Source organism: Artemia sp. Qi Xiang Cuo, chromosome 15, assembly GCF_049724085.1.
Source record: "Artemia sp. Qi Xiang Cuo chromosome 15, ASM4972408v1, whole genome shotgun sequence".
Lineage (NCBI taxonomy): Eukaryota > Metazoa > Arthropoda > Branchiopoda > Anostraca > Artemiidae > Artemia > Artemia sp. Qi Xiang Cuo.
Window position 1 is genome coordinate 17781581 of NC_142808.1, and position 12722 is coordinate 17794302.

Genomic DNA, 12722 nt, shown 5'->3' on the forward strand with positions numbered 1-12722 from the left:
GTCTGGTTACCCATCCTTTGAAGTGTCATAAGAAAATCATGGTAGGAGCTGGGTTGCACGTGTTCAAAATCACTATTTGGATTGATAAAACTTTTTAGAAACAATTATTGATTTTGTGCATTTCATTTCATATAAAAGGGCCAAAGATTCATATCTGATTATTTTTTTTAACTTTCTTTGAAAGGTCTTCTGAGAGAAAACGTTGTGAATCTCATATTCTACATCATGATATGCAATTCCATCCATCATCTACCTTCCAGATGAGAAAAAAATATAATTTTTAAGAGGATTATTTTTCTTATTAAGGACACATGCAAGATCGTGTATAAAGAGGGGTTGTCGGGTTACCCTTCCTTTGAATTGTTATATGAAAATGATGGTACGAGTGTGGTTGACGTGTTCAAGATTACTATTCGTATTAATAAAACTTTGTAAGAACAATAAGTGTGTGTATTTCATTTGAAGGACTGATTATATATCATTCTGGATTTTATTATTAATCGAATATTCCGAATTCCGAATATCAAATATTCTCTTTCCGCTATATCCTGCTAATATTCTACATTCTGAAAAAAACATATAATAAAATATTTGGAATATCATGACACGAGTATTTATAACGTCGTATGTCCTACCATTTTGATCTTTTTTATGACCTAACATTGTCAAAGTTTAGAAATTTAATATTATTTTTCACAAAGTATAATTGTAACAGTTTTGATTCTTAGAAATTCTAAATTAGTCGAAATTAGTCAAAGTTTAGAAATTTCATATTATTTTTTACAAACTATAATAATAACAATTTTGATTCTCGAAACAAACTTAAGCTAAAAACATCTAATATCTATGGTGTTCAAGAGCTGATTGGTGGGAACAAATACTATTTAACGTTTCGGATTTTCAAATCATTTATTTTGCTTTTATTTTTATTTCTCTATCTATGGTTCTATCATGCTGTAAATAAAATCCTTATAGTTGCCCTTACGGAAGTTGAGACGTTGTTCGTCTTTCCCTCTGGACTGACATAGGCCCTTAGAAAAGTTGTCTGCAGGGCATTTTTAATTGAAATATTATAAAATTTCTAAAAGATAAATGGGGAAGATTATATACACTGACATTGCTTTTCAGCTTTTTTTTTTTTTTATTGCTGCTTTTTTCAGCTTTCTCTTTTTCTTTTCAGCTTTTTTATTCTTATTGCAGATTGGTTCTCGACTTCGAATTCGTCGCCCGTATATAAAACGATACTTCCAAGCCAGTTCTCTGTTCCAGTGTGAAAGAGAATGCTCCGAAGCACGGGACTTTGATTGTCGTTCTTTCAATTACAAGTAAGTGAAATTCGCTACAGATCAGGATGACCCAAAAAAAACAAAGAACAAAACAGAAAAGAAAAAAGGTGAAATCGAAATTACCAAAAAAAATGCTCTCTTTGTTTATCCTCATATTAACATTTCAGAAAATATTACAATATTATAACTAACCTCCTTCATTATGGCTTTTTTGAGCTCAACAATTTTCCTCAAACTCCTTATTTTTCAGGTTAATCCCCAACGAAAAATAAACCCGTAAGGTAAAGGCCAGAGATTCTTAGTGCCCCATAAAGACCAACCTTAAGACTGATCAGTCAAAATTTACTTATAAATAAATTCATTTAGTTTGAACCCCCTTCATTTAGACGGTACGTTTGATTTAAAGATTTTGTTAATACTCGGCTTCCGCAAGAAAGGGCTGGTTTTTAAGGTACTCGATGTTTAACCATAGTTCTAAAACTTCATAATTTATCCCCTTCCTCCTCTACAAGCCTAACCAAGTTTTAAGTTTGAAAATAAAATATTCACTATTGGCTGGATTTTAATTGTGATTAAATTCCCTTTAGGTATTTTTTCTTTTAACCTGTTAGTACTCCCAATTCTTAAAATTTAAAGAGAGACAGAGAGAGTAAGACAAAGGGTTCTAACCTCCCTCACGAAGGGTGCTAACCTCCCTAACCTTCATTCTGTAATCTCCTTGCTTAAGGTGAAACTGGTCCCCATAAAACTGGCTAAGGTACAATAGGGCAATAATGCCAGATCATGTCTGATCCATAGAAAGTTAATTTTGTCGTTTGTCATACTTAACTAAAAGACTCTGGCTTTGTCATTGTTATTGGCTGTTTTAGATGTATTTAACCCGAAAAGACAGTCAGAATAGTGTTTTCTGGTGTCTAAAATATTATAAGCTCATTGCTGGTGGTAATGCGACTTAGATGTCGTTGCTGGCGCTGAAATAGCTGCCAAAGCCTCATCCAAGTTTAATTTTATTTGCGATTATTTGATTTTCTTTTTAGATAGGGTTAAAAATTAAAAATTGGGCTACCCAAGTTCTCATGAGTGCCCTAATAATAACAGTAATATATGAGAAACCCTAGTTATACGACCCAGATTTGTTTTGTCTACCACTAGTGTCATCTAACTTCTTTTGTGTAACTCATAAATAAGCCGCTGGATAGGACTAATGGCTTAAAGAATTTCAAGCAGAGGTGCGAATGGCGTTATTTTTGAGTGGATAGTATGTCCCTCTTCCCCTAGATTTTAAATAAAATACCCTATTTAGAGGGCATTTTCATTTAAAAATGCCTTTTTTTTGTTATTTTCATTGAAAGAATAAAACGATGAATTTGCCTTCCCCTCCCCTAGATTTTAAAAACACACCCTTTCCCTAAGTTCTTATGAGTTCATGCCGCTGATCGTTTTGAGTTTGAATTTTAACAGGTATTTATATCTGCTGAGCTTAAGTTTAAAATGGCCTTTAGTTTTCTTTGAAAAATTAATTTTTCGGAAAGTTTTTTTTTAAATTAATCTAAGGAAATATTTACAAAACCGCACGAAATACACACCAAATACACTCTTTTTTTGCTGTTCTGTGCTTGAAGGGCTGAACCCATATTAGTTCCTTACGATTAAAACACTGCATAAATGATGTTCTTGGTAATCGTCAAAAGTAATCAAACACTATGCCTATTTGTGGATGTAAGTCAATTTTGCTTCAGACTTATCTTTACGCTTTTTTATCTACGTTTCTGTGCAGTTTCAGGCAATGAAACTGTGCGTTGAACGTTTCTGTGCAGTTTCAGACAATGAAACGCTGTTCTGAAAAACTGAAAAAGCCATTTTAGTTAGCATTAACTCTAGACACAGCTAGGTAGTAACCTCACTTCTATCGTTAGATATTTCAGAATAACTGCCCTATTCTGAACTTAAGTTTTACTTTTTGCCTCATTTATTTAAGAAGTATTGCTCAAACGCAAAGGCCGTTGCCATGGGATAAGAAGCGTTTCTAAATTATCACGGACTCGGTAAACTGCAAGGGCTGAAATCATTCAAGCAGTAACTACTTAGTTTGAACCAATAGTTTCAGCCATTTGCGAAACAAAAACAGATTTTGTTGAACAGCCTCATTTATTTAAGAAGTACTGCTCAAACGCAAGGACTGTTGCCATGGGATAAGAAGCGTTTTTAAAGTATTATAAAACCAATATACAACAAATAGTCTGGAAAAGTTTGATCGCCGATGTTTGATTTCCGTGTTCAAACAGACCTGAGGTCAAAATTTCTGTGTGATTGTCCTAAAACAGTGAACTATACTCAGCCAGTGGACTCTGCAAATATCTTGTAATTCCAATTAGAACATATAATTAGAATTATAATTTCAATTAGAACAATATGTTTTAATTCCAACCAAAATTCTAGCGACAGACTTTTGAACTTGTCGATTACAAATGAGAAGTTAATATCGCAACATAGTCATAAATGTACAAAACAAAAAACACCTTAAGTACATTTTTCGACAATGGTGGTTGGTTTAACCAAAATGAATCCCTGCCGCTGATTCTACTTCAGTTAGACTGTCAATACTTTTACCGTCACCTATTTCTTCAAGCTACTTACGATTATATCCAACGGCTTTTTGTTTGACTTTTTTTTTAGTTCTCTTAGAACTGCTGTTAAACATAAGGGCAGTTGGCATGGAACAAGAAGTATTTTTTAACCGCTGTAAAACTTTTCGTGGCTTAGTGACTGCCCCCTCCTGAGCCCTTTTCTCTCTACACCTAAGTCTTATAGTGTATGGTTGTGTTTGAGCATCGTTCTAGTATATTAGTATTGAGACAACATTTAAAAAAAGAGAGGGGGGCGGAGGGTTCAGGAAGGGGCAGCCCTTAAACCTCGGAAAATTTATGGTGGAATAAAAATATTCTTTTCCCCATACCAACAGCCATTAAAGAACTATTTAAAAAAGTATAACTTAATGTAAAGAGTGGGGAGGGGAATTTAAAAGGGAGGAGCCTCCCTTACATACGAAGTAATTTCGATTCGCTTAAGTTTTAATATCGCCCTTTACTTGTTTTCTAACAAGTTTAAAAAGACTCTTTTCTTAATTTACTTTCTAATCGCTTTTCAAGTTCTGCCCAGTCCTATCTAAGACAAAATTGGGCTACCCCCCCCTCAAATTAGCCAACATGGCGTGCTGTTAAATTGTATGGATCAATGCTATATACTTTTTGAAAATATCCTAGATTTGGTTGCATAAGAATTTCATGGGGATGATGAATAGATCAGGTATAGTCAGAACGTCAGGAAAATTTTGTACCTGATTTGCATAATTTACGTCACATTCTACTCTCGTATCGCAGGAGCAACATTAAAACTTAAAACGAACAGAAATTATCCCGTATATTTAAGGGGCTATCCCCTCCTCAACGCCTCGCTCTTTACGCTAAAGTTTTTTATTGTTTAAAAAATAAAGTTGTGAGACAGAGTCAAACTTTAGCGTAAAGAGCGAGGCGTTGAAGAGGGGACAGACCCTTTCATATACGGAATAATTTCTGTTCGTTTTAAGTTTTAATGTCGCTCCTTACTTTTAGTTTAAAAAACTTGTTTTTTTATTTAATTTCTGATCATTTTTTAGTTAATGCAGCTTTGATTTTGGCTCAACGTCATTGAATAAGTAAACAAAATTTGCATACAAATTTTACTTTTCTTTTGCTAAATGGTTGTCTCTAAATTTGGTTCTGACGTCATTTACAAATTAACTTACGTAACGAACTTCTATATTCGTATATTTTTCTTCGGGCAAAAAGTACAAAGTTGCAGATTTTTGCAGATATGAGCTTGAAACCTATGTTATAAGTTTTTTTGATATGCAGAATCTGACGGTGTGATTTTCATTGAAATTCTTTCGCTTGCAGGGAACTTTTCCTCGCTTTTTAAAAAATCAGATAATTTATCTCAGGCTCGTGGCCTTTGATGAGTAATACCAAAATTTAAAAAAATTTATATATTTAGAATCAGCATTATAAGCCCATTCTTTTGATACATTTATTGACATCAAAATTCCGTTTTTAAAAGTTTCGATTACTATTGAGCCGTATCGCTTGTTTTTTTTATTATTGTTTTTTTTTTATTACGTATATGTTATTGGTTATTGGGAAGTATACAGACATTTACAGGAAGGATTTGTTTCTGGTGGTGGGGGGGCTGGAGGAGGGGGTTACTCGGGAGAATATTTCAGTGGAGGATGTTTCTTTGGGGTAAGGGACATTTCTATGAAGGGGGCGCCGGATTTCCAAGCATTATTTAAAAAACGATCAGAAATTACATTTAAAAAAAGCAAGTTTTTTCAACCGAAAGTAAGAAGCAACTTAAAACGGACAGAAAATATTACGTATATGAGGGAGTTCTCCCCTAGTCAATATCTCGCTCTTTACGCTAAAGTTTTTTTAATGCTTTCAAAAGAGCTATCTATTCTATTTAACCGGCCTTTATGATTCAGAGATTTGTTAATTAAATTTTGTTTTACTTTTAACTTAAAAAGCGTGGTATTTACTAAGGGGAGAACCCCCTCATATACGTAATAACTTCTGTTCGTTTTAAGTTCTAATGTTGCTTCTTACTTTCAGTTGAAAAAACTTGTTTGTTTTTTTCTGAACGTTTTTCAATTAATGCAGGTTCCAATTTGGCTCAACGTATATTCCTTATATGAAGGGTTGTCCCCTCTTCATTACCTTACTCTTTACGCTAAAGCTGTTAGCACTTTTAAAAAATCTTCCTATTTTATATAAAAAGCCCCCGTGTTTCAGTAAACGCTCTTAAACAATTGGGACAAACAGTCAAACTTTAGTGTAAAGAGCAAGGTATTAGGGAGGGGGATGCCCCTCTTATATGGAGGGGGCTTACCTCCCCCTCGCGGAAATCTCCTTTGGTGAAATTTCATCCAACATAAAGTAAACCTTTCCCCCGTCAAATTCCCTCTAGGCAGTTCCATCCTCGCTGAGAATCCCCCCTCCCAGTAAAATTGCTTGGGGACGATTCAGCCTGAAAATTTCTCTTTAGTATTCTTTCATTTGAAAAAGACTTTAGTCTCTAATAGGTTTTTCGATCACTCGAGAAATGCCCCCTTCTGTGGAAATTATTTCCCAGGAATAAAAAAAACCGGAAAATAGTCCCCAGATAATTCCGCCGGAACATCTCCACATGAAAAATTGGCAGAAACAGTAATACTTCCAGGCCGGCACTAATGTTTTCAATAATTTAGTATTTGTTATTAAAATATTTATAATATTCAATGCTACTACTACTACTGCTAACAACTCATCGTGGCACCAAACCGCCTGAGGCGATTGACAAATTTGGCCTTATATTTGCACAAAAGAGGGGGGTGGTAAAGTATAGCGGGTCTGCATGCAAAATGGGTTAGGTACAATTATTCTGCATATTATGAAGTAAGAATTGTTTTCTGACTTCAAACTGTCCAAATACTTTACCCCCCTCCCCTTAAGTGTAAGTATATAGCCCAAATTATATATTTCTCATCTATTCTATCACTTGTCTTATCTTCTCTTGTGCTAAGTGAAAAGAAACTAACTAAGACACCGGTTTGTTCTCGAGTTTTACGCAGCGTAAATTTGAGTGAGTGGTGCATATTACCCAAGTACCAAAATTCCTTCCCCCTACGGAAAATAAGAAAAAAACATAAGTAAAATAAAATTCTCAAATTTGAAAAACTTTATTTTCCACGGGGGGGGGGTATTTTCCGTGGGGGGTGTTTTCCGAGGGGGTATTTTTCACGGGGGGTATTTTCCGTGGGGGGGGGGGTAAATGCCTAGAACCAAGAGGAGGATACCCCCGCAAAAAAAATATCTCGCTCTTCACGCTAACGTTATTTAGAATTTTTAAAAGGCTTCTTATTTTAATTTAACAAACCTAGTGTTTCAATTGTTGCTCGTAAAGGATTGGGATACAAAGTTATACTTCAGCATAAAGAGTGAAGTATTTAAGAAGGGGCATCCCCCACCACTGAAAATTTCCCCAGAGAAAATTCGCCTCCCCGAAAATTGTCTATTTACTTCCCAATAACAAATGCTATGCATAAGCAATAGGCGATAGGCGATTTTCTTTTTTGAAATGAATAAAAAAAAACAAGTTTTTTTTACTGAAAGTAAGGAAAACACTAAAACTTAAAACGAACAGAAGTCATTCCGTATGTGAAAGGGGATATTTTCTCCTCAATGGCTTACTCCTTGCACTATAGTTTGACTGTTTGTCACAACTCTAGTTTTTAAAACAATTAAATAAAAAAAAAGTTTTTTTTTACTGAAAGTAATGAGCAATAACACTTAAAACGAACAGAAATTATTTTGTATATGAAAGAGGGGGGCACCTCCTCAACGCCCCGCTCTTTACGCAAAGTTTGACCTTTTCTCACAACTCTACTTTATAAAACAATAAAAAACTTTAGTGTTAAAAGCGGTGCGTTGCGGAGGAGACAGCCCCTTTCATATACGGAATAATTTCTGTTCGTGTTAAGTTTTAATGTCGCTCCTTACTTTCAGTTAAAAAAACTTGCTTTTTATTTAATTTCTGAAAGTTTTTAATTAAATCAGGTTTTGAATATGGCTCACCGTACATGAATAATCAAAACGGAATTTGCATATTAATTTTACTTTTTCTTTTAACTAATAATAACCTTATAGTAACCTAAGTTTAATTTTGTTCCAGTTGCTTTAGAATGACTCCTGAAACACAAAGGCTGTTTAATTAGAATAATAACCACTTTTAAAAGTTAAAAAAAAACTTTAGCGCAAGAGCGAGCTATTGAGGAGAGGCAACCCATCTCATATACGTAATATTTTCTGTTTGTTTTAATTTTTAATGCTGCTCCCTACTTTCAGTTGAAAAAACTTGTTTTTTATGCAATTGCTGATCGTTTAAAAAATAACGTCTGGAAATCGAGCCCTCCCTCCATGGAAAATTCCCTTGCTCCATGAGAAATTTCTCCGTGGAAAGATTCTCCCACGCAACTTAAATTAGCTATATTTGCGGAACTTATTTTTTAAGGCATAGTAACAAAACGACCAAAGAGATCAAAACTATTTTTTTGAAAATGAAAGTCACGAGTTGAACAATTCTCAAATGACAGAAATGAATGAAAGAAAAGATCTTTAAAGATATACGTAATAATTTATGTTCGTTTTAAGTTTTAATGTTATTCCTTACTTTCAGTTTGGAAAAACTTGTTTTTTTATAATTTAATAACAGCCACAAGTTCTGGAAATTAGGTCTTTGAGGATGACAACCCCCTCTCCCCCCCCAGCCCTCAGGGCAAGGGTTGTAAGTTATACCCGTGGGCCATCTAAAGTTTTAATTGAGAGTTTTGTTATAGAAACTCCAAAAGGGCTTATTTTATTGGAAATTAAAATGGCCAGTGCCCTTTCAATTAGTTGAAAGTGATTAGAGAGCAGCAAACGCCCCTCTCACGCCCACTATTTCCCCAAACACATCCAATCAAAATTTTGAGATGGCCATTTTGTTTAACGTAGTTGAAAGTTCTGTAAATTAGGTCTTTGAGGATGACAACCCCCTCACAGCCCTCAGGGCAAGGGTTGTAATTTGCCCTTGGGGCATATAACGTGTTTATAGAAAGGGTTGTCGTAGAAACTCAAAAAGGGCTCATTCGATTGGAAATTGAAAGGCATAGTGTACTTTTAAATAGTCGAAAGTTATTGAAAGGCTTGACATTTTTATAGTAAACATCGATGTGGGTACAATGTATAATTATTTTTTTCCTTTTTTTTTTGTTTAGAACAGGGTACTTCGTATCGAAGGAGTTGCCTTAGGAATATCGAGAAGGGCTCATTCGATTGATAACAGAAAGGGATAAAGGCTAATTGTTGAAAGTGATTGGAGGGCAACTAGCTCCCCTCCCACACCCGCCCTCCCATTTGTCTATTATTTTTAAAGACTAAATGTTGGCTTAGGATTAAATCAAAATTCACTGTGTTAATGCTAATTTCCAATAAGCCATCTCAGCAGTATCCCCAGAACGACTGCAGGTATTATGTCCAAACTTTCCGGGCTGCTTCTGCTCTTAAAATTTAACCAAATCAAAATAGCGTAAGTGTATCTAAGCTATCAAAGAAAGTAAACAGATTTTTTTCTTGCGAATGGTATCAAGTTTTCTCCTTCAGGTCAACTAGAGGAGGTATAAAACTAAATTAAACACTTCTATTTGTGTCCAACTTTTTAAAAGGGTGTATGTTGTTAAAAATCGCTGAAAATTTTTCTTCAGCATACAAATAGCAGGAACAAACCAGAAAGTCTAAATAAAACAAAAAGATTTAAAGAATTATTTTCTTTTTCCCTGAAAAGACTATTTCAATATAAAACGAATAGGAATTAATTAAAAAAAAACTTTTTCGACAAAATAAGTTTTTCAAAGGAAAGTAAAGAACCCCATTAAAACAAACATGAGCAAAAATAAAATAAAATAATCTACCAAGCGTGAAACTACCACAAATCAGCATCGATAAATAAATGAATCCCAAAACGAAGAGAAATTACAATAAATAACCGAGTCAAACTCAAAACAAGTAGAATTTAACATGAATTGGGCTCATAACCCCTATGCCATCCCAAGGCCAAAACATAATTTGCACTTTACTGAAAAAAATACAAATGAATATGCTTTGTCAGTTTAATATACATATACTGATATTTAGTATTCAAATGTTAATATTATTTGATTTATTAAAGTTATAAAAGTAAAAACATTTATATTTTCTTTGTAAAACTTATTTTGTGGAAAAACTTTTTTTAAATTAATACTATATACTAAACTATACTAAAGTATACGTAATAATTTCTGTCCATTTTAAGTTTTGATGTTGCTCCTTACTTTCAATGAAAAAAACCTTTGAAAAAAATCGATTTCTAATCCTTCTCAAATAATACCGGGAAATCTGGCTCTCCTCCATGAAAAATTCCTTTCCCCCATGGAAAATTCCTCCATGGAAAGCTCTTTTCACTTAAAAATACCCCCCCCCCATCCAAGGAGATTCCCCCAAAACCATTCCATTCTAGCTGAAAATTCCACGTAGAAACTTTCTTGCGGACGGTCTCAGGTGGAAAATCTTTCTTTCGCACTTTCATTTGAAAAATACTTTAGTTGCTGATTGTTTTTAAAGAGATACTGGCAATCCCCTCCGTGAAATGTTTTCCAACAAAAATCCAGCAAAGGGGTATTTTACAGAAAAAGTTTTTTTTTGGGGGGGGGGGGAGGTACAAAAGAAACTTATTAAAACGCATCAAAAATGTGAAATTGATATCTACTCCCTTATGATTTCTGGGTACATTTCTGGTCTGCGATGTTATTCTGAAAGTAAAGAATAACATTAAACCCCAAAATGAGCAAAATTTATTCCGTAGAGGAGAGGGATTGCTCTTTCCTTATCAACACCTCCACCTCAAGGTCAAAGAAACTTCGGACTGTGCTCAATAGATAAGAAATTGAGTGTTCTAGTCCTTTATTTTGAGGTCCAAAGGGATTGGAGACCAACCAGCTGCGTGGGGGTGATATTTCCCTGGCGGCGGTATTTTCTCTGTTTTTTTTCTGGGGGGGGGTCACATTCCGTGGGGGGCTATTTTCCACGGGGTGTATTTTCCGGGGCAGGGGGAGGGGGTAAACGCCGGCCACCGAGAAAGGACAAGGAAAGATTAAAAGACCGCTAATATCCTTAGATGCTTCAAACGAGGCATGCTCAATGTCGATAAAAACCAGAAAAGAACCAGAAAGAAACGTCTAACAATAAGAAAAAAGGAATTGTAGCTAATCATATGAAGACGAGAAGGGGAAAATCAGAATTGTTCGTCAATAAAACTAAAAGTAAGTAAAATATAACCTGCATTAGTCTGGACTCTTATTACCTGGATGGGATTGGAATAGCTTAGATACATTTGGTTTGCTTTTTTTGTGCCGGAGGGGGTCAATTGTCTCAGGTTTTCTTTATCGTTTCTAGTTTTCTTATCTCTTCTTGCACTGTTCTTGTTGTTTCATTCTTCCGGTTTCGTATTGCTTTTGTTTTTATTCTTTTATTTTACTAATATAAGCTATAAGTTGTACTAATAACGTTCTAAGTTCTACTAATACAACTCGATATAAGTTGAACTAATAACGAGCTCCTGGCCTAGACGGAATATCAGCAGAAATGCTAAAGTATTCAATAAGAACATGCCTCTCTGTGTGGATCACCCTTTTCACCAATGTATGGAATATAGGGAAGATTCCACGTGAATATACCAAGGGGATATTGGTGAAAATCTTCAAAAAGGGAGACACAATGGTGTTCGATAATTGGAGAGGTATCAACCTTCTGCCAGTACCGTGTAAACCATTGGCTTCCATTATATTGTACCGAATACAAGAGGCACCAGATACACATCTGTGAGAAGAGCAGCATGGTTTTCGAACCGGCAGATCGTGCTCTGACTTTATTTTTGTGCTGAGAACGCTTGTCGAGGAATCAAACGAGTGCAACAATAAGCTATATCTACTATTTATTGATTTTGAATAGGCGTTTGACTCAGCTGGCTGAGAATGTTTATTTACAGTCCTCAAGTATTATGGGGTACCAGAAAAACTAGTGAGCATGATACGAAGAGACCGAGTGCTGTGTTAAGACCAAGAATGGCACAACCAGGTTTTTCAAGATAATGTCTGGTTTGCGTCAGGGATGCGTACTTTCCCCATTTTTTTGTAATTATAATGGACTACATACTAAGACGAAACTCTGGATATGGTGTAAAAGTAAGCAGCAAGTAACTATGTGATTTGGATTTCGCGGATGACGTAGTCTTGCTAGAAGAGTCTAAACAGAGGCTGCAGCAACTACTTGACGCAATTACAGAAAATGCAGAAAATGTCGGGCTAATCATTAGCGTTGATAAATCAAAGAGCATGTCCATCACAAGCTCACCGCTTGTTCTGCATCACAAGAATACAAGTCAAGAACAGGTGAAGGACTTCAAATACATGGGTAGCAGATCGATTGTGATGGTGAAATAATGACTGAGATTAAACGCAGAATTTGTCAGTCAAATGGGTCTTTCAATAGACCTAAGTCCATTTGGAGAAGCAGCAAATATTCCTTGTGACTCAAGCTATGTCTCTTCAGTAGCAATGTGCTATCCATACTCCTCTACGCTAGTAAGTGCTGGATAATGAATCAGCAGCTCTAAAAGAGAATTCTTGCGTTCGAAAAAATGTACCTGAGGAGAATTTTAAACATAAGTTGGCAACAGAGAATCAGTAGCATTGAAATCGGGAAATAGAACGGGACAGCCTCTCATTACTGCTGTTCTGAGGAAGAAGAGGTGGTCATATTTAGACCATGTACTCCACATGAAAGAAGGCTG

The 12722-nt window shown here is 35.1% G+C and overlaps 1 protein-coding gene across 5 annotated transcripts in view; it reads left to right on the forward strand.

Annotated features, from left to right (window-relative positions):
- nompA (no mechanoreceptor potential A) overlaps positions 1–12722 on the forward strand; it is a 227769-nt gene that overhangs the window by 136656 nt on the left and 78391 nt on the right. For all 5 annotated transcript variants that reach the window (XM_089100865.1, XM_089100866.1, XM_089100868.1 and 2 more), the window contains one exon: positions 1201–1325. In XM_089100865.1, the coding sequence (XP_088956991.1) occupies positions 1201–1325 (125 nt within the window). The remainder of the gene's footprint in view (positions 1–1200; positions 1326–12722) is intronic.